At 42.9% G+C, this 22,996-nt stretch overlaps 1 protein-coding gene across 2 annotated transcripts in view; it reads right to left on the bottom strand.

Annotated features, from left to right (window-relative positions):
• Positions 1-6,520: 6,520 nt before the first annotated feature.
• The window catches only part of KHDRBS1 (KH RNA binding domain containing, signal transduction associated 1), a 41,662-nt gene continuing 25,186 nt past the window's right edge, over positions 6,521-22,996 (bottom strand). Inside the window, exons 9-11 of one of the 2 annotated variants that reach the window (XR_007136562.1) lie at positions 21,322-21,514; positions 18,665-18,724; positions 6,521-7,203 (exon numbers count right to left, since the gene is read on the bottom strand). Coding sequence is in view for 1 of the 2 variants with exons in the window: in XM_047793036.1 (XP_047648992.1) it covers positions 21,417-21,514 (98 nt within the window). In the remaining variant the exon portion in view is untranslated. Of the gene's footprint in view, positions 7,204-18,664; positions 18,725-20,173; positions 21,515-22,996 lie in introns of those variants that run through there. The other variant, XM_047793036.1, reaches the window with a different exon arrangement.

The raw sequence follows: 22,996 nt of genomic DNA, 5'->3' as shown, positions 1-22,996 counted from the left end.
TGGCTCTTCCAGGAGTCTTGAGTTTTTGAGGAAATGCCACTGGCTCTAGACCAGTCCTATGTCATTGGGTGTCAGGAGTTGGGACCTCTTACTTGGTCCTGTTATTCTGGGACCAAGGCTGGTAAATCTGTCCTCTAGATCAGTTTTCAGCCTGAATTATATAGATCTCTGGTGGTACACAGTGGGGGATCCTGAAACCACAGGTAAAACACAATACTGGGAGTTTCCACTGTGGCCCAGCAGGTTAAGAACTTGACTAGTATCCATGAGGATGTGGGTTCAATCCCTGGCCTCACTCCCTGGGTTAAGGATCTGGCGTTGCCGCAAGCTGCAGCGTCGGTCGAAGGTGCAGGTCAGATCTGGTATTGCTGTTGCTGTTTCATAGACTGGCAGCTGCAGCTCAGATTCAACCCCTAGCCTGGGAACTTTCATATGCCGCTGGTGGGGTCCTAAAAAACAGATGAACAAACAAAATCGCTCACAATACTGCTTCCTGAGTGTCAGTTTTATTTACAGAAATGTAAGGTAAGGTTTTCAGTATAAAAGTGTAGTTATCCAGAGCATGTTCTCTGAGCCAGACTGACATGGCATCAAATCCTCGCTCTACCACTTACAAGTTGCATGACCTTAGGAAATGATTTAACCTCTCTGTGCTTCAGTTTCCTCCGTGTGAAGTGAGGATGGTATGAAGCACAGATATAGAGAATAAACTAGTGGTTACTGGTAAGGAGAGGAAAGAGGAGGGGCAAGATAAGGGTAAGGGATTAAGAGGTACAAAGTGCTATGTATAAAGTAAATAAGCTACAAGAATATATTGTACAGGAGTTGCCGTTGTGGCGCAGCAGAAAAGAATCCGACTGGGAACCATGAGGTTTCGGGTTTGATCCCTGGCCTTGCTCAGTGGGTTAAGGATCCAGGATTGCCATGAGCTGTGGTGTAGGTCACAGATGGTGGCTTAGATCCTACATTCCTGTGGCTGTGGCATAGGCCGGTGGCTACAGCTCTTATTCGACCCCTAGCCTGGGAACCTCCATACGCTGCAGGTGTGGCTATAAAAAGCAAGTAAAATAAAAATAAAATGAATATATTGTACAGAACAGGGAATATAGCCACTATTTAATCAGAACTTTTTTGCTTTTCTTTTCTTTCTTTTTTTCTTTTTGCTTTTTTTAGAGCTGCACCTGAGGCATATGGAAGTTCTCAGGCTAGGAGTCCAATCGGACCTGCAGATGTTGGCCTATGCCACAGCCACAGCAACACCAGATCTGAGCCGTCTGTGACCTACACCACAGCTCTCAGCAATGCTAGATCCTTAATCCACTGATCGAGGCCAGGGATCGAAACTGCATCCTCATGGATACCAGTTGGGTTCTTTACTGCTGTGCCACAATAGGAACTACTGTCATAACTTCATTTTTTTTTGTCTTTTGTCTTTTTAGGGCCGCACCACGGCATATGGAGGTTCCCAGGCTAGGGGTCGAATTGGAGCTACACCTGCTGGCTTACGCCACAGCCACAGCAAAGCCAGATCTGAGCCATGTCTTCGACCTACACTGCAGCTCATGGCAATGTGGATCCTTAACCCACTGAGCAAGGCCAGGGATCGAACCCGCAACCTCATGGTTCCTAGTTGGATTCGTTTCTGCTGCGCCAAGATGGGAATTCCTCATAACTTTATTTTTAATTAAAAAAATTTTTTTTGACCAAACCCATGGCATGTGGAAGTTTTTGAGCCAGGATAGAACCCATGCCACATCAGTGACCTGAACCACAGCAGTGACAACGCCAGATCCTTAACCCATCGAGTGAGACCAGGGATTGAACCCGTATCCTCATGGCTCCTAGTCAGGTTTGTTAACCGCTAAGCTACGAAGGGAACTCCCCCTTTATGTTTTAATACCCATGGCATATGTAAGTTCCCAGGCCAGGAATCGAATCTGAGCTGAAACTGCTGGATCCTTAACCCACTGTGCCAGAGCGAGAACTCCTAATCTATAAAAATTTTGAGCCACTGTGCTATACACTTGCAACTAATATTGTAAACCGACTATACCTCAATTGAAAAAAATAAAATAGTGGAGTTCCCATTGTGGCTCATTGGTAAAGAACCCAACTAGGATCCATGAGGATGCAGTTTCCATCCCTGGCCTTGCTCGATGGGTTAAAGATCTGGCATTGGCATGACCTGTGGTGTAGGTTGCAGATAGCTTGGATCTGGCATTGCTGTGCTGTGGCATAGGCTGGCAGCTGCAGCTCCAATTCAACCCCTAGCCTGGGAACTTAAATATGTCATGGGTGTGGCCCTAAAAAAAAAATAGTGAGGCTAGTATTAGCACCTATTTTATAAGATTATGGTGAAGATTGAGTTAGTCTGTGTAAAGTACTTAGAACATACATGGTGGTAGTGCTATTTAAGTATTACCTATCATTATTAAAACATAAAAATATTATGAAGTACAAAGAAAAGTAGTATGAATTTAAGATTGACAACTTTGAAGAAATGCCACTTGAAGCTCTCTTTGCTTCCCAGAGATTTGTTCTTTCTTTCTTTCTTTCTTCTTTTTTTTTTTTTAGGGCAGCACCCATGGCATATGGAAGTTTCCAGGCTACGGGTCAACAGCCACAGCCACACGGGATCCAAGCCGTGTCTGCGACTTACACCATAGCTCGTGGCGATGCCAGATCCTTAACTCACTGAGTGAGGCCAGGGATCCAACCTGCTTCCTCATGGATACTAGCCACAATGGGAGCTCCTGCTCTTTATTTTGCCAGCAAGAATACTTATAGCTAATTTTTACTACAAGAACCTACAAGAGAATCTAGATGTCTTCATTTTCTTTTAATTTTCTGGGCTATTCTCACTTCCATATATATGTTAATCTCCCTATCCAAACTCCCACATCTTAGGGAAACCCAGCTGCCTGTTCTCATCCAAACCTTTCCATGTCTTAATAATATTTGATTATTACAAAGATAATATATACAAGCTTGAGAAAATGTTTTTTTTTTTTGTTTTTGGTTGTACCCACGGCATATGGAAGATCCCCGACCAGGGAATGAACTGTAATCAGAGTCACAGCAGTCACAAAGCCAGATCCTTGACCTGCTGAGCCATGAGGGAATTAAAAAATGCTGTATTTTAGTTTTTCAAAAATGTGTAGGATTTTGGGAGGTCATGCATGAAGATAGAGAAAACAGCATGAGCAAAGGTCCAGAGGCAAGCTATGTTCCAAAAGAGCTTGAGAGTAACTGAATACGAGGCTGAAAAAATAGGTTAAGTTCATATCACTTAAGGATCCTGAATGCTACTTGCTACCTACAGTGAAGAGTTTGGATTTGGTTTCATTTATGTCTATTTCATCTGTAAAATTAGGGTAATTTACATGTCATTGAATTGTTGTAAGGATTAATGACAGAGAGAAGCAAACATACTGGAGAGTTATCCTATATAGGAAACGGGATAACTGTCATTTGGAGCCGGGGTCAAGGCTTCTTCTTGCTGTAGAGGAAACCACCCCCCATTTCAGGGTGGACTGAAATTTAGCCTCTTTTGATATCTTTTCATGCAATGCACATCTCAACCACCAGAGGGAGCACAATACAAAGGAATCAGTGCTCCCAGCTCCACAGGAAAACGGGTGGGCAGGGCTGTGCAAGGGATGTGGAATCCTGGACCAATCCAGATCTTCTCTATGGTCGGGGAGGGGAATGGATCCAGGCGCCCCTCTCTGGCCCTATTTTGTTTCTTAGATCCACCTCAAGGTAAGTGGTAAGCATGCCACAAGCTAGAACTTAGCAACTATTCATGTTTAAGATCTCTAGGATAGAAGGTCGAAGAATGAGCGTCAGATCTCCCCTGTGTGTGTATGTGTGTGTGCATGTGTACATACCAGGTGTGTGTGTGTGGGTGTGTGTGTGTGTGCTGAGTTTCTTTATCTCAAGCAAAATGGCTTTCATCAACTCTGCTCATTAAGAGCCAAACTCATTAGAATACCCAAGCCAGGCCAGGTCATCTAGCTAGGCCTGGGGACCTCAGACAAGGGGCTGGAGCCATATAGTATGAGGAATGGGGAAGAATGGGAGGCAGCGCCAAATCTGACAATCTGCCCTTAGAGCGGCATCCATATCACCCTGGGGTCCCAGCCTGTTGGTCAGAAAGGGCTCTGGGGCCTAGCTTCTCCAATCATGACTAACCAACCAAGCTAGTGTTGCATAGGATTTTTAGAAAACCTCCTTTACTGTATCTTCCCCATCACAGATGTTAACGTGAAGGCCTAGAGATATTTCTCAATCTACCCGAGATCAAGTACAAGGGCCTGGAAGCGGTAGGAGCAGCTCTGAGGAGCCCAGGAAAGGAAAGGCAGGCAGAGAGCCACAGCCTTCAGAACTGCTGCAGCAAGCACTGGCTCTTGGCCAGGCTTCGTACCCGCCCCTCCAGGACCAGCTCTGCTGCTAGGCCCCAGGCTGCCTGAGCCCCGCCTCCACACTCCCACCCTAGTCCCCTGAGAGTCCCGTCACCCTGGCAACAGCTGGAGAAAAGCCCAGCTAAAATATTTATGGCTCAAAACAGTCCAGAGGCTTCTGGGGGTGGGGGTGGGGAGTTGACATCATCTCTTCTCAGGGGCAGGACAGGTGACTGACATGCAGGGCAACTGGTTGGGTGGGGCAAGCCCACTAGGTCAGGGTTCTCAAAGGAAAATCCCTAGGGCTACAAGCAGTAATAGGAGGAGGGAATGTGTGATGGACGTGACAGGTGACAGGGCTGGGTAAGAAACAGAAGCCAGAAAGGAGGAGGAAGGAAACTAAAGTGTTGAGCAGTATTTTGCTAGGTATTTCACACACATTTCAGTTGCTTCTCAGGTCCCATTCAGTGGACTGGGGTTATTAATCCTTTTGCAGAGTCAACAGGCCCAGAAAAATACACAGCAAAGTGTGGTGCTAGGATTTGAATCCAGATCTGTTTGGCTTTGGCCCTGTGGTCTTTTCTGTAATCCTGTGGCCAAGAGATACCCTGCATCTGGGGGCTGAGGATAAGGCTGCCTGGAACTTAGCACTGGCTTCTTAAGTAGTGACCCAGGCTTTGCCTCTCCATTTTTCCATGACCAAGAGGCCCTCTGATTCCCTAACCCCCCCCCCCACTCCAAAGTCCTTTCTTCCCTGCTTGCTGGACTGAAGCAGGTCCTTGATGCCCCATAAAGAAATTGGCCACAAGGTATACAGCCTAGGAGACCAAGAAGTCAAAGAAAATGAAGCCTCGATGGCCAACCTTGGACTGAGAGTCACCATGCAAATACAGACTGACAAAATCAGCTCAGTTTTGCCTGGGATTCTCCTGGTTTTAGGACTAAAAATCCAACATCCCAGCAACCTTCTCCATCTTGGGTAAACCTGGGTGCTTTTGTCACTTTAAATAAATCTCTCAAGCAAACTCAATGCTTTACTGTTTCAAAGTACTTGTGGCTCTAAGAGGTAAAAACAGGTCAAAAACAGGGACTATGAAACCTTTTTTTGGGGGGGGGGAGGTGTTGCACTGTGGCATGTAGAAGTTCCTGAGCCAGGGATTGAACCTGTGACACAACAGCAACCCAAGCCGCTGCAGTGACAATGCCAAATCCTTAACCTACTGCACCACAAGAGAACCCTCTATGAAGTCCGACAGCACCTTTTTTTAACCTTAGGCAAGTTATTTAACCTCCTCGAGCCTCAGTTTCCTCATTTGTAAAATGAGTATAATGGATTGGAAAAGTAAATGAATTAACACATATAAATGCTTGACATAATGCCTGCTACAATTAAGTATTCAATAAATTATTAGCTATTACTTAAACAGTAATGAAGATAAAAATGGGCTTTGAGGTGTTCCTGTTGTGGCTCAGCGGTAACAAAGCTGACTAGTATGCATGAGGATGCAGGTTTGATCCCTGGCCTTGCCCAGTGGGTTAAAGATCCGGCGTTGCCATGAGCTGTGGCATAGCTCACAAATGTGGCTCAGATCCTGTGTTGCCATGGCTCTGGTATAGGCCAGCAGCTGCAGCTCCAATTTGACCCCTAGGCTAGGAACCTCTATATGTCATGGGTATAGCCCTAAAATGACAAAAACCAAAACCCCTGAAAAAAACAAAAAAGGGGGCTTAGAGGTTAAACAACTTGCCCAAAGTAAATACACTGTTTTCAAGGTCCCTTTCTTGCTAAGAATGAATCCAAAGCTCATTAGAATGCTTCAGGCATGTGTGGATACTCTTCAAACTCAGCCCTTCCCCTGGTTCCCTTGTTAGGATAAATAACCAGAAGACACTGAAGGAAGTGCAGTATTAGAGAGGTCCCTAACCCCTTAGAGTGCTCAGTGTAAAAACAGCCTATAGCATAGGCCATGGGAAACTAGAAGTCTAGACGAAGGCTGACTTTCCAGTACTTTAAAGAGAAAAGCTTAGGATAAACAGCTAGCCCAATATAGCTAGGAGAGTGGCAGCTAGGCTTTGGCTCTCTCTCAAAGCTGACAGAAGCTACCAGAGTGGGACTATTCACCACTTAACTGAAACTTTATTGAGCATCTCAGTGCCAAACGTTTGTTGGGGAAGGGATATAGTTCAGAGGTGAAGTGGGAAAAGCCCTACCCTACCCTCCAAGAGCTTTTTGGATAAGGTTAGTAATCAACAGTCAGGCCCCAAGGTTGAGCAACTTTCCTAAAGTACAGGAACCTTCTCATTTGGCTCTCCTCAGCCTGTTACAGAGGTGGTGACCAGCCTGTCTCTGGGAGCCCTCTGGAGTGTCCAAGGCTGGCGCCAATAGCACATGTGTGACAGGGTGGGAAACAGGAGGTGGTGGTAGGATGTTCCAGCCAGTTCTGCTGGAGCCTAAGGGGAAGCAGGCAAACTGGGAGTGACACAGTAGGAGTTGCCATTTTATTCACATCCAGGAGGCCATGCTGAGGATTCTGTTAGTTCCCTTCAAATGCTTTAAAGTCTTGAGCAGATTTACTGTTAGCATCATAGTCCCCTGCAGCCCTAAGGACTCCATTCTGGTCCTAGAGACTCTCTTAGGGGATCCTGGCTGGCTTTCTGTGGGTAAATCGGACAGATCAAGAGGTGGGGGTGGGAAAAGGCTGTTGATCTCCTCTCCCAGGTTTCTCTGTGCTCAGCAAATGCCCTCAGGCCAGCCTTGACACAGCAGGCAGCTCTCCTGGTTTCCGGGGTCCTCTGATTGCTGCAAAGACATAGGCAGAAAATTAAGACGCATGAAGTTGCCATATCCGAGGGTCCCAGCCTCCCATTGGCCAGGCTGCCTCTCTTACAATCTCCCACCCGACAGACAACTCCAGTGGCTGCATTCAGGACAAGGTTTCTGGGTACATAGATGGGTAGAAAACAGAAAGAAGTCCACAGTCTATGAGGTCCCTTTTTGCTCTCAGTCAGGCAATGAAAATGGAGCCTACACCTCGTGCTCGGTCATGTTTGAGCCGAGTGATCCAGGGCAGAGTCAACTAGATCTTTTGGGGTCTTTATACAAACTGTGGGGTCTCCAGCTACATAAAGGGAAAAATGATTTCTTCTCTCTTAGAGATATGAAGGAGAGATTAACGAAGAGCTTTAAAGCCTTTGGAAGAAAGGGAATGGGGGAACAGGCATCTTCTCGTAGCTCTTGGTATCAGTCCTAGGCTCGAGGGTCCTTCTCTTCTGGCCTTATGACGGGGTTCATCCCAGGGCCCCAATCTCATGCCAAAGCCTAGCTGAGTACATCTTCTAACTTTAAAATTTTTTTTAACTCAATGAATTCTATTTTTACTTTTTTGCTTTTTAGGGCTGCACTTGCGGCATATGGAGGTTCCCAGGCTATGGGTCTAATCGGAGCTACAGCTGCTGGCCTATGCCACAGTGACACCAGATTCAAGCCGCATCTGCGACCTACACCACAGCTCGTGGCAACACCAGACCCTTAACCCACTGAGGGAGGCCACGGATTGAACCTGCAACCTCATGGTTCCTAGTTGGATTCGCTTCTGCTGTGCGATGGGAACTTCTAACTCAATGAATTTTAATACATTTATAGTTGCACAATTCGATCATCACAACCCAATTTTATAGCATTTCCACCCCAAACCCCCAGCCACCCCCCTAACCTGTCTCCTTTGGAAACCATAAAAGTCTGTGAGTCAGCACCTGTTATGCAAAGAAGTTCAGTGTGTCCTTTTTTCAGATTCCACATATAAATGATAGCCTATGACACTGGTGTGTCTGATGAACTTCCCTTAGTATGATAATTTCTAGGTCCACCCATGTTGCTGCAAACACTGCCGTTCCTTTCCTTTTAATGGCTGAGTAATACTCCATCGCACATATGTACCACATCTTTATCTGCTCCTCTGTTGATGGACATTTAGGTTGCTTCCATGTCTTAGCTAGTGTATATAGGCTGCAATGAACACTGGAGTACATGTATTTTTTTGAGTCATGGTTTTCTCTGGATAGATGCCCAGGAATGGGATTGCCGGATCAAATGGTAATTCAATTTTTAGTTTTTTGAGGAATCTCCATACTGTCTTCCAGAGTGGTTGCACTAGTTTACATTCCTACCAACAGTGTAATAGGGTTCCTTTTTCTCCACACCCTCTCCAGCACTTACTGTTTGTAGACTGTTTGATGATGGCCATTCTGAGTGCCTCATCTTTTAAAAAATAATGGCACTACCATTCCCCTAGCTGTTCAAACCTGTAACATGGGGTTCTCCTTAGTACATCCCTCTTCTCCCACTTCTGTTCCATCACCAGATGATGTTCATTCTATCTCCTAAAGGTTCTCTAATCCATCCCTTTCTCTACACTTTCACTGATTATCACCTACTGTACATCCTTCTCATTTCCTGCCTGGATTAAGCTTGCAAAGTTTCCATTAGGTCCCCATAACCCATTATCACTTAGGAGCAAGGAAGTTTAAAAAGCAGAAATGTAATCACGTCATTCCTCACCCCTCACTACTGGATTCAGTGGTCTTCTGTGATGACCAGTTTAAGGTTCAGATTCCTACCCCACCTTGAACAGTCCTACCCTCTACCTGGAATGTGCTTCATGTCCTTTCCCCAAACCATCTCTCCAACCCCCTACCTAGTTAACTCTTCCTTTAGATGTCGGCTGAAACATCATTTCCTCAAGGAACCCCCCTTGAGCTCGGTCAGCTCCGGTCGTATGCCCTCACAGCACTGTTCTTTTCTTCCACAGCACTTACCATAACTGAGATGACTTACGTTATTTATGAGATAAATATGTTTAGTGTCTGTTTCCCCAGATATACTATAAGCTCGATGAGGTCAGCGACCAATTTTATCTTATTCACTTGCCACTGACTCCCCAGTGTCCAGCACCTAGTAGGTGCTCCAATTTGTACAGTGAATGTATTTTTAAAAAGTTGGAAGGGGGCATTTCTACTGCTCTCTGGAGAGAAGCTTATGAAGAGTCCTATCAGAGCACAAGGTATTTCTCTTTCTCAAAGGCAGATGCAGTTTGTTTCCTATAATCCAACCTCAGAGAGCCTGAGATGGAAGCACCTCTTATACCTAAAGCTGGGCCATAAGTGGGAAGCATGAAGGCTGCTGGGGCCAGTAGACTGCAGAGAAGAATTAGTTCTGTATTTGAATGCAAACTCGTTTATCTCAAATTCTTTATATGCCCTGGTGAAAACACTGCCCAGAGATGGGTTCTTGGGGTTGACAAGGGAACAGCTAATTCGGGCATCTCAATGCAGTATTAAGAACACAAATAGGGAGTTAACCGTCGTGGCTAGTGGTTAACGAATCCAACTAGGAACCATGAGGTTGTGGGTTCGATCCCTGGCCTCGCTCAGCGGGTTAAGGATCCGGATTTGCCCTAAGCTGTGGTGTAGGTCATAGATGTGGCTAGGATCCCGCATTGCTGTGGCTGTAGCGCAGGCCGGCGGCTACAGTTCCAATTCGACACCTAGCCTGGGAACCTCCATATGCCACAGGAGCAGCCCTAGAAAAGGCAAAAAGACAAAAAACAAAAACAAACAAACAAACAGACAAAAAACCCCAAAAAATGAAAAAAACAGAAACAGTACCCAAAGTTCCCAAGCAATGCATTCCACTTTGGTGATTAATCTGGCCTGATAGCCTAGCTGTACCTCACACTCTGCCTGGAAGTATCTCAAATAGGCTGTCTTTCCTCAGGGGTCCCCCCCACTTCCCCCAACTTGCCTTGGAAATGACAACAAAAAGCTCCCCAGGTCTAGGTGGGGGAAGCACTGTGATAGCTAAGAACTCTTACCTGCCCATTCCTGCCTGAGATGCAGCCAAAGACAATCAGCACAGCTTAAGCCAGAATGAGAAGTACACCTACTGCTGAGAAGTTGCTGGATTTGTACTCAAGGAATGTCAAGAAGCTCACCTCCAGTAGCATGATTATGAGATTCAAATCCCTTCCAGATAAAGGCTCCCTCGTTTTAGAACAGAGAGCTACAGTTGGCAGAATACTGGATGAGAATATATCCTTAGTCCCAGAGCCAGAAAAGGCTACCAAGTAGAAGACCTCCGGCCCAGGGGCTAGAAAATTGATTTTAAAGATCAGTGAATACATCTGCTCCTCATTACTCTAAACAAAAGGGTTTGGTCTATTGCTTGAACGCAGCCTCCCTAGGAGCCGAGGGCAGGTACCAGGTCACAAGAGAATAGGGTGCAGTGCCCACCATAGATCTTTGCTCCTAAGAGGCCTACAGGGGCTAGGCCAGAGATGTAAAGAACTAGGTGGCAATATACCGTACTCCCCCACCCCCAATAGCTGCTGTCTCAGACAGCTGTATGCAGTCTGTCTGTTCAAAGCTATTCAATATTCATCAGATGCTTGCTAGCTTTTAACATGCAATGAAAATTAATCCAGAGAGCAAGAGGTACATGAGGGTCCAGAGAGAGAGAGCAAGGGAGGGCTCAGAAGGATCAAATTCTTTTAAACTTCAGGAATCTGTAAACCAGGCTAGGGTCACCCATCCTATGCATCAAAGCCAAGAACTACTTTCAAGGTAAGCTGATCTTCTGGTGGCCACTGTAGGTACAGAGGAAAGACCAGGAGGCAGTTAAGTGGGAGCAGAAAGACGTGGGTCCAAACATTTGGACCCTGTGGCCATCCTAATCTGTGCATGTCAGTTTCCTAGGAGAATCCCAATTCACAGGTTGTTTGTGAGAATGACATGGAATGCTGCAATATGATACTCCCCAGAGAGTTAGCACAGAATTAAGAGCTTAAAATGGAGGTAATGATTTCATTCATTCAGGGCTTAGAGTGGTGACACAAAGCCTTGCTTAATATCCCTAAGAGCATCATCAGTGGAGACTCACACGGGGGGGTGGTGGTGGTGGTGGTGGTGGTGAAAGAAATAGGATTTGGAAAGACTCCTCCCTCAACAAATGGTGAAGAGCCCAAGTATCTGAGAAAAGAGATGGCTATTCTTTCTGAAAAAGTTAAGAACCAAAAAGCTTTCAGGGAAGAGAGGTCAGGCATGGGGAGGAGAATGGCGCTACTTTCAGGAAAGTGGTTTTCTTCTTCTTCCCTTTCTTGCCTAGGTTGCCAGCACAAGGGCAAGAACAAGTGTTTTCAAGTTGTTCCCCTACTTATAAGGCCTTAAAATAGCTCCCCAAACTTTAGAATAAGGTCCAAATTTCTTCAATTGTAGCTTTTCAAAATTGGCACTAAGCTACTCTTCTTGTCTGTTTATAGCTAACATGTCCTGTGCACTTAATACATGTCATGTTGAATGTTTTACATGCATTAATTCACCCGATCTTCAAAATGATGTTGTAAAATAAATGATATTATCCTTGCATTTAACAGATGATGAAACTGAGACTTGGAGAGGGTAACTCATCTAAGGTCCCAAAGCTATTTACATTATGTAATGTGTGTTGTTAAATTGTAAAAACGGGGTAATAATAGCTCTGTCACAAATGGATAGTGCATCACACATAGTAAATAAATGTTAGAATTGATGAAAATGCAATAGCAGCTAAGTGAGTTTTTTTTTCTTCAGATTTTAATATTTCTGGAATCAGGATGCATCTTACATTCATATGAAAACAGAACACTGTGTCAGTTTAATTGGCCGTATTTTTTCTTTCTCTGCAGTATTTAGTGATGTATCTTAGAATAAATGGCCTGAGTGTCAATGAAATTCGATGTTTATCTTACAGAAGCAACATGCTCTGAACAAAGAGAATGGACTGTGGTGTAAAAAATGCTGATGTGTACCTCCTCCACAACTTGCTATATGCAACTGTAGGAAATTACTGCACCTCTCCTGGGATCAGCTGCCTCATTTATAAAAACAGAGACACAGAATAGGCATTCAAATTAAGTTATCTTCTTCCTTAGTCAAGCAAAGCTATTTTCTCTGTGTCTTCTTTTAAAAAAGTAGGGTCAAGGACTTCCCGTTATGGCTCAGTGGTTAACGAAACTAATATCCATGAAGATGCTGGTGTGATCCCTGGCCTTGCTCAGTGGGTTAAGGATCTGGCGTTGCCATGAGCTGTGGTGTAGGTCGCAGACTCAGCTTGGATCTGGCGTTGCTGTGGCCTGTGGTGTAGGCCAGTGGCTACAGCTCCGATTCAACCCCTAGCCTCGGAACTTCCAAATGCCACAGGTGTGGCCCTAAAAGACCAAAAAAAAAAAAAAAAAAAAAGGGAAAGAAAGAAAAAAGAAAAAAAACACAGTCTCTTTCATCCTTGGTGTTCAGAAAGCCCTAGCAGCTGATGCATCTTTACCTATATATTCTTAGCCTGGGGCAAGGAATGGGAAGTGGTGGATGAGAAAGCAAGAGTGGACAAACCCTAAGGCTGTTTGAATAACTGTTATATCCCCAGCTAAGGAAGGGTGAGAGTTCCCTTAGCAGCGAAGTGTCATTGACAAGAACACCCTGGAAACCCTGGAGGGAGATGAGGAGCAAAGGAGACTGATGGTAGGAGAAGGACACTTTCTGAGGGGGCTCAGCCTTTGGAGAATTATATACGGCCAGGCATGGCAGCTAGAACAGCTTCATCCCCACTTCAGCAGCCTGCAGTATAATACACAGGGTACAGACATGATTTGGAGTCATCCATACCTGGGATCAAATCCATCACTTCTTAGCTCTTAGTGATGCCCAAATAATCCAATCAGCTATTATTTATTATTGAGTAGCTACTATATGCCAAAAATCACATTAATCACTTTAAGTAATACTTCATAGAGCTACACATCTATGATGAATTTTTTTTTCTTTTGGCCACACCCATGGCATATGGAGTTCCTAGGCCAGGGATTGAACCTGTACAGCAACAGAGACAACACTGGATCCTTAACCCACTGAGCTACAGTGGGAACTCAAATTGTACCTTTTTTTTTTTTGGCTGCGCCTACATCATGCAAAAATTCCTGGGCCAGGGATCAAACTCATGCCACAGTAGTGACAAAGCTGGATCCTTAACTGCTAGGCCACCAGGGAACTCTCTATGATTAACTGATTTTTGAGCTGGGTGCCAAGGTCATTCAATGGAGAAAGAACAGTCTTTTCAATAACTGGTGCTGAGACAACTGGATATTCACATGCAAAAGAATGATTATGAAATGTCCACCTCATACCATACCAAAAGTTAATAAAAAATGGACCACAGACTTAAATAAAAGAATTAAAACTATAAAACTCTTGGACAGAAATGGGTATAAAACTTCAGGACCTTGAATGGGACAATGGCTTCTTACCTATGATAACAAAAGCACAAGCAGGCAAAGAAAAAAAAAGATAAACTGGACTTTATCAAAATTTAACACTGATGTGTTTCAAAGAAAATTAAAAAACTTACAGAATGGGAGAAAATACTTGCAAACCATGTCTAATTAGGGTCTAGCATAAAAATATTTAAAGAATTTATAATTCAATAATAAACCGGGAGTTCCTGTCCTGGCTCAGTGGAAATGAATCTGACTAGCATCCATGAGGATTCAGGTTTGATCCTTTGCCTTGCAGAGTGGGTTAAGGATGTGGCGTTGCCATGAGCTGTGGTGTAGATTGAAGACGCAGCTTGGATCTGGAGTTGCTGTGGCACAGGCTGGTGGCTACAGATCCTATTCGACCCCTAGTCTGGGAACCTCCACCGGTCACAGGTTTGGCCCTAAAAAGACAAAACAAACAAAACGACAGACAGTTCAATTTAAAAACTAACAAAAGATTTAAGTAAACATTTCTCCAAAGACGATATATAAATGGTGGATAAGCACATGAAAACATGCTCAACATAAGTCATTGGGGAAATGCAAATCAAAATGAAAATTAAATACCAATTCACACCTAGCAGTATGGCTATAATAAAAAGAAAATAACAAGTGCTGGTGAAGATATAAAGAAATTAGAAACTTCACACATTGCCAGTGGGAATGGTGCAACCTCTGTGTAAACAGTTTGGCAGTTTCTCAGAAAGTTAAATGGAGTTGTCACGTGACCTGGTAATTCCTCTCCTTGGTATATATGTCCAAGAAATAAAAAACGTATGTCCACACAAAAATGTGTACATGAATGTTCACAGAAGAGCCAAAAAAGCCAAACAACTCAAATGTCAACGGGTAAATGATAAATAAAATTGTGGTATATGCATACAATGAAATAGTATCTGACAGAAGGACATACTGACAACATGCTACAACACAGATGAGGCTTGAAAACATTATGGTAAGTGAAAGGAGGCGGTCATAAAAGATCACATATTATGTAATTTCATTTTATGAAATGTCCAGAATAGGCAAGTTGATGGAGACAGAAAGGAGACTAATGGCTGCTTAGAGCTAGAAAGGGTAAGCGGATTGTGGGTAGACAGGTTAATGTGCAAGGAATTTCTTTCTGGGGTGATAAACACATTCTGAAGTTGATTGTGATGACTTGTACAACTCCATAGACGGAAAACCACAGAACTGTACACTTCAAATGGTTAAAGAGTACAGCATATGAATTATATCTCAATAATTCTAAGGTTATTATTATTATTATTTTTGGCTTTTTAGGGGCACCCTGGCATATGGAGGTTCCCAGGCTAGGGGTGGAATTGGAGCTATAGCTGCCAGCCTATGCCACAGCCAGAGCAACACCAGATCTGAGCCTTGTCTGTGACCTACACCACAGCTCATGGCAACGCCAGATTCTTAACCCCCTGAGCAAGGCCAGGGATTGAATCTGCAACCTCATGGTTCCTAGTTGGATTTGTTTCCGCTGTGCCATAACAGGAACTCCAATAATTCTAATATTTTTAATTTGTATTAGTAGAAGCTAACCAGAAGCTGCAAACTGGCAGCCTAAGGGCAGCATTTGGCTTGTAGCAGATGTTTTACAGGGACTGACACAAATCTGAGCAAACATTAAATTGGGGTATATAAAATCCAAATTCCTAGTTTTATTGAAAATCAGATCTAGTAAGTCTAACAAGTAACTTTTATTTATTTTTTATTTTCTGCTTTTTAGGGCTGCACCCATGGCTTATGAAGGTTCCTAGGCTAGGGGTCTAATTGGAGCTACAGCTGCTGGCCTACACCACAGCCATAGCAATGCCAGACCCGAAACACGTCTGCAAACTACACCACAGCTCATGGCAACGCTGGATCCTTAACCCACTGAGTGAGGCCAGGGACTGAACCCTCAATCTCATGGTTCCTAATCGGATTCGTTTCCACTGAGCCAGGATGGGAACTCCTAACAAGTAACTTTTTGAGCTGGGAAAGAAAAATGAATTTAAATGATCTTCAAATACTTGAAAGGATAGTCTTTCAGAGGTCCAAAGTAGAATCAGTGTAAGTTAGTAGAGTGACTCATTCAAAATGAAAGGAAACTTCTAATACATGGAGCTGTCCTAAATGAAATGGGCTGCTTTTCTAAGTAATACATTTCCCATTATTAGTAGGAAGTACTGATATATACTATAACATGTATGAACCTTGAAAGCATTCTGCAAAGTCAAAGAAGCCAATCACAAAAGGTACATATGATATGGTTCCGTTTATATGAAACGTCCAGAACAGAGAAAATCCATAGAAACAGAAAGCTGATTGGTGGGAAAGAGGGGAATTGAGAGTGGCTACTAACATATACAAATTTCTTTGGAAGTAACAGTTTTTCTGGAATTAAACAGCAATAATGGCCACATAGCATTGTGAATATTTTCAATCACTTTACAATGACTGAAATGATAAATTTTATGTTTCATGAATTTTTGCTTTGTTTTGCTTTGGTTTGTTTTGCTTTTTAGGGCTGCACCTGCAGCATATGGAAGTTCCCAGGCTAGGAGTCGAACTGGAGCTGCAGCTGCTGGCCACAGCCACACAGGATCCAAGCCACGTCTGCAACCTACACCAGAGCTCACAGCAATGCCGGATCCTTAACCCACAGAATGAGGCCAGGGACTGAACACATGTCCTCATGGGTACCAGTCTGGTTCATAACCTGATGAGTAATGATGGGAACTCCTGTTTCGTGAATTTTATCTCAATTAAAAAAGAAAAAGGTAGAGAGAACCAAATGAGGTAATCTTTATTAACTGCTTTAAGATATTATGATGCACAAAGTGGTAAGTGTTTACTATTACCAACTCCATTTGATGATAAAGAAATGAGACACAGTGGGGGGGGGGGGTAAGGATTTTTGTTTTTGTCAAAACAAAAACAAAGGCTATCATGAGGTAAAGCCAGGACAGGTCCTCAATCCTGCCTGGCTCTAAAGCTTTTAGAATTGGAATAAAGATTCAGAGGTAGTGACAGAAAGCTGTAGAAAACACTGGGACCGACTGACTGAGCTGCATACCCATAATAAGCAGACCACTAGGAGGCCTATGCCTGTCAACCATGGAACCTATCTTTCCAAGCACAGATTTACAGGCCAAATTGAAGAAAGCAGTGTCCTCAAATTCTGTTCTTAAGACTATTCTGGAAAAGAGACAAAATTCTCTGCCTTTGGGCACTTACCCCTAAAATTTCCTAGCCATTCATGTGACCAGTATCAAACTTAGGACATTCTGGATGCCAAGGACCATGTTCAATACACATGGACCTCCTTAAAACCTCCGCATCTCAGAGGCTTCTGGCTGAGAGGCAGGTTTGGAAGAAATTATCTCCAAGAAGGCAAATTTCACTGTCAAAGGCTCAATACCTTTGGCTTACCTAGTTGGATCCTTTCTCCCCAGTGCCCTCGTAATCCTAATAACTTACTCAGGGGCAGAGGAAAAATCCAGTTAGTTCCCCGATGACTTCAAGCAACAGGAAGGCTCACTCATTTGTCAGAGCCCCCAGCTACCCAAACCAAGAGGTTAAACTTTCTTAGGAAAAGTACACTAATACTTACTAAGTATAGGACACAGAACTAACTGGTTGGCCTTACATATATAGAACTCCTTCCGTTTGCGACTATAAGGTATACGTTATCACAATCTTCCTTTCCCGATGTGGAGATAAGTGATGTGTCCTAGCTCACTAAACAAGAAACGGGTTTGTCAGGTTCCATGCTCTTTCTACTACACCACAATGTCCCTAGCCAGGTGTCTCTTCAGTGTGAGAAATACTCCTACCTTAGATGAAAAGCAGTATGAGAGTTGAAGACGTTAGGTTCTGGCCACACAAACTTGGGCTTGATTACTAGCCATACTAATTATGTGACCTTGGGAAGCCACTTAACCTTATTAAGTCTTTGTTACTTCTGTAAACTAAAATATGGATATTGCTGAATAATTGTTTTTTGGTTGCCCAGCATTTATTTCCCTTTCCTAAAAATGCTCTGACTTCCTTTTGAGGAATTTTTCTTACTGCATGTTGGTAAAGTATGGGCATGTGACTTCAAGCTGATCCAGGACGATACTGCCTCCCTAGAACTTCAATCTTGAGCAGAAGAAGAAAGAAACCAAACATGACTAGAATGTACTCATTCCAGCAACAGTGCCTGAGCAGCTAACCCCAGCTTTAGGACCACTCCTGTGGTCTACTACTACTGTCTCGGTTTGCTGCAACTACTCTGGTTCCCAAGCCCAGATTTTCTAGCCTTCATGCTAAATCTGTGGGCCCCTAATATCCTTCCAATAAATTCCCTTTTTCTTTTCTTTCTTGCTTTTTTTGTTTTTAGGACAGCACATGCGGCACATGGAAGATCCTGGGCTACGGGTCAAATCAGAGCTGCAGCTGCTGACCAACACCACAGCCAAGGTGTTGCTGGATCTGAACCTCATCTGTGACCTACACTACAGCTTGTGGCAACAGCAGATCTTTAACCCACTGAGCGAGGCCAGGGATCGAATGTGCATCCTCATGGATACCAGTTGGGTTCTTAGCCCACTGAGCCACAACGGGAACTCCTAGTAAATTCTTTTATTTATACTAGACAGTCACTTTGTAGCTTATAACCAATGAACTCCAAATGAAACACTACCACCTCATGTCACTGAGAGAACAGAGTCCGAGTCAATAGATTCAAGCTGACACTACCTAGTCATCAGAAGTAAACTCACTATGAACTATAAAATATAAAAGCACGGCCCTACTGTAAACATGGTACAACGACATACAAGCAAGATTCACCCATTTATCACCTCCCAGGCCACCTTCTGGCAAAACTGTTTTACAGTTAGGATAAAAGTCCCTTGTCCTTAATAGAAAGCCACCTTAACATACCTGACATGGGTCTTCACTACCCATTCTACTCCAGGAAATTCCTTGGGAGTTTTCAATCACCTGAAAATGGAGAAGTAGGAGATCAGTCTTTTAAAGAGGAAGTTCAAAAGACATACAAAATAAAAGATAGAGATCCTGCATGCAGTTTACACATTACAGGAGAGAAACATGCAACTTTAAAGAATTTTTAAGTAATGTCTCATTGTGAATATCAATATGGGGACCTATAGGGGCTCATCCTTGTACATTTTAAAATAGCTGAGCAGAAAGCTTTACTTTGGGGAGCAGCAGGTCTAAACTACAGTCATTGAAATTTTACAATGTGTCATTTAAGATGTCAGACTTTGTGCCCAGGTTACATTACAGTTCACTTGTGATGGGCAGGATTATTAAGAGTTATGGCTAATTTATGCGGCAGCATATGGTTTTTCTTTTTACAGCTATTTTTATTAAACAAGTTTTGCAAAATTTTAACATTAAAATTAACAGCTACAGAATTGTTTATGCAAGTTGCTGTCACAGTTTATGTAAAAGAGAAATATGTGCTATTAAAATCAGACATTTAGGTTACCTTTGGTTTTTTGCGATGCATGTTAGCTTTACACATCCTGATTCTCTTGCGATAATTTTCCTTTAAAAAGGGGGGTATAGAGTGATCTCTTTTCATCAAAACAAGACATAATGCCCTGAAAGCTGACTTCAAACCATGGTTGAAAATTCAGTTATTTACACTTTATCACAATCTACAAATACATTTTTTGTTGGTGTGTTTTAAAAAGAAAAAAAATGTCCATCATGCACTGCTGCAGGCAGCTTGGCACTTCATACAAGAGTATTTTTCACCCCCGAGCAGTTTACGTGGCTCCCTTAGGGAAGGCATGAGAACTCTGAGAATTAACATAGAGGAGTGGAAACTGGGTCAACCAATTCCATCACTTCCTCTCTTGGTCTTTCAGGAGGGAGGTTCAAAGCCAGGCTATCATGCCAGATCCTGCCCCAGTCCAGGTGACTTAATAGCATTTCTGGGATTGGAAGGGAACCCCTTAAGGGCACCCAGGGTTTGCTGAATTGACATCTCTAAAGGCAAGTGCTATCCCTTTCCAAGCTCACAGAGATTATTTGGTGAAACTCTTAGGGTCACCTAGGGGCTCTATAGGAGGTGCAAACTAGGGTGGCTGGCACTTTAATTATTGAGGCCTATGTGTGGGAACCAATCCAATTTTCAGTTTAGTTAAATTCTTCTCTCCAGAAATTAGAGCTTGTGATAGGATTGCATAAAACTGCTTTCAACAACTTCCAGGGGGTGAAAAAGCTTTGGTTATTTTTAAACTAAAACTTAACAACTCATAAACTTTTTTTGGTAAACTTAAAATAAAATCCCCCCCACCACTTTTAAGAATGTCTCCAACTTTTAACAAGCCCATTAACTTTAGAGTTAATTTAAGTTTATTTGAAAGAGAAAATTATTTTATTGTCCACCCAAAAAAAATGACAATTCATCACATTTACTTTGATTAAAAAAGGACTAAACTTTATTGACAAACTGCTGCAGACATTTTGACATAAGTTTAAGCTACCTATTTAGGCAGACTTACACATGTAGCATTTAATCTTCCAAGAACAAAATGGGAGGACGGTACAAATCCAATTAGGACTTTAACTTATGTACAAAGTGGATTTTGATTCCTTTTTCATTCAGCTGCAGTGTCCCTTTTTATATCATGCTAGTGTTGAGACATACTTGACTAACTACTTTGGGAACAGTTCAATATTGACAACCGTCAACTTAAGAAAATCATCAGCTTTTGGCCTCAGTGTCCAAGTGAGCTTTTCAAGGAGTGCAGAATCTCAGATGGACAAAATACTTTTGTCTTTTTAAATACTGAAATTTTAATTATTAGTACATTACTGAAAGGTTGTTCGTGACTAAAAAGTTCTGCAACAAATTCAATGCAGGTGGCCAGCCCCTCTCCCCGAATCAACCTCTTCAAAACCTACTTCCCACTAAGTATCTCTCAACACTGTATGTCTGGGGCTAGATTTCAAAACCCACATAATGAAAAAGTCAGTTTTACAAACCTAATTTTGCTGTTGTTTTTTTTTAAATCAATTAACGTTAAAAATTGCATCAACTATTTAATTCATGAGGATCTTTCATATTAAAATTTAACCTTAAGATTCAACCGCCATGTGCTTTTAAAGGAAAACATTTTTAGAGACGTCTGAGCTCACTTTTACATGGTGGCACCTACTGCCGTTAACGTTTGTGATTTTAAATCTTAAACAGCCCTGAATTTTGAAATGTAGCCTAGTTTGGGATTCTGCAACTACAACTTTACGGGATGCCTCAAATCAAAACTAAGAGAAAGTTAACAAGCCTTAACTTCAGAACCTTTAAGCAAGCAATGTCACTTTTGAAACTAACAGGTTTGTGGTTTTTTTTTTACTCAACTTTTTTTTTATTATAAAAGGTACATTTGTTTATATTTAAACAACAAAGAAAAAAGCATCTACACACTTAAAAAATTAATTCGATATTCCTAAATCTATTTTAACTCATTTTAAAATACTACATACAGAAGCCAGAATGCAGAGTTAAGAATGGAGTAAGGTGGGGAGAAGAAGGGGACCACGAAGAAAAACACTTAGACAATTACTTGTCTGTTGTGGGTAAAGCAACAGGAATCCTGGGAGATACAAGAAATCAGTAACAACTTTGCTCATAATTGATATTTTCCCCTCAAGTTTGTTTTTAATAACGTCCATATGGATGCTCTCTGTATGCTCCCTTCACCGGCCTAGCTGGAGGGGCCTTCAGCGATGGCCTGGTCCCATTCCAGTCATCTTGGCCTGTGGGGAAAGCAATAACAGTTTGTAAACTATGTGCCAATGGCATTTTGGGATAAGCAGGGGTAGGTTATCTGATGAAAGGTCACCCAAAACACTGTTTCGCTTCTAATGTCTTGCCACCTCCCTGGTGTCCTTATTTTTCACTCTGCTTGGTCCCCACTGTACGGCTTAGGCAATTTCCCAACTGTAGGGCGGTTTTGAGTGATGGACAGAGGAAATAGTTTAGGAAAGGTTTGGAGTGATCTCCAGGGAAGAAGCTCTCCACAGGCAACATATCCAGCCCCCAAACCTGGATAAACTCAACACCCTGCTTGAGACAGTGAGGAAATCAATCTCATTGGCTCTGCAATGCCCTTTCCTCTTTTCAAAGCCATTTTGCAGACAGACTCAAGTAAGGTGACAATTTTGGAAGTCTTTCAGATTGGAAGCTCCCTTTCTACGCAGCAGCAAGTTAGACTTCCCTGTGGAGAAGTGTCCTTTGGCTCCTTTGGAAGAGCAAGCCAGGGCCACATTTCAAGAGACCTCCACTTGTACAGCTGGTCCACTGCTCTGGTGGTCAGAAGTACAATCAAATGTGTTAATAGCACTCATTAGGAGAATTTATTATCTCCTCTTTTTATGCCAATAGTCCAGAGAAACCCAACAATGTGACTAATATCCCTTTCCTTTGTGACATGGAAAAGCCTAAAAGAGATGACCATTTACTCCTAGAGCTGACCTCTTATGAACATGAGTTGTGTTTATAAGCTTATTCTTCCCATTCACTCCAAGACTTCACCCATGCCAGTATTTCTCTAGCTGCTTGTACTCACAAACATCTGCTTCCATAACTGTAGGTCTAAAACCCCTATATGGATGTAAAGTTGCACAAAACTCTAAGCCCATTTCTACCTCTAGTACAATAGCTATATCCATCACTTTCCAAGTGACTTCTGGGTACCAGTAAGATAGTTTATTTTTCTAATTCTGTTTATAAAGACAGAAATCAGAACAGACTAACTGTGGCAACATCACACCCAGAGCACAAAGAGTAGCTTGGCACACACAGAGGCCCCATTGTGCTGTCTCACTGATGAACGGACATACCCTGGGGCAATCATACCCTTCTAAATGATGGCATATGAATAGAGCGGTACAGTGTTACTGATGGCAGCTGTCCAGTACCATTTTGCTAGAACTGGTAAAAACTGTTTCCCTGGGCAAGCAGCTGACTGGCTACTATATACTGTGCTGAGGAGTTGAGGAGTCTGTCTGTGGGAAGCCTTAAGAGGTTCTCCATTTTCAGTTAGGGGTTAAGGAAAACTATCAATATCTTAAGGTAAACTGTCAATTGCTGAATCCCTTGCCAAGGACTCTGGACTTCCCTCAGGTTTGCTGGAAAACACCTCACATTGAAAAGGCTACTCTCTGGAGTTCTTACTGTGGCTCAGTGGTAACGAATCCAACTAGTATCCATGAGGATGCAGGTTCAAACCCTGGCCT

The sequence above is a fragment of the Phacochoerus africanus genome, chromosome 8, assembly GCF_016906955.1.
Source record: "Phacochoerus africanus isolate WHEZ1 chromosome 8, ROS_Pafr_v1, whole genome shotgun sequence".
NCBI classification, from domain to species: Eukaryota; Metazoa; Chordata; class Mammalia; order Artiodactyla; family Suidae; genus Phacochoerus; species Phacochoerus africanus.
This window is presented reverse-complemented; position numbering and strand designations above follow the sequence as displayed.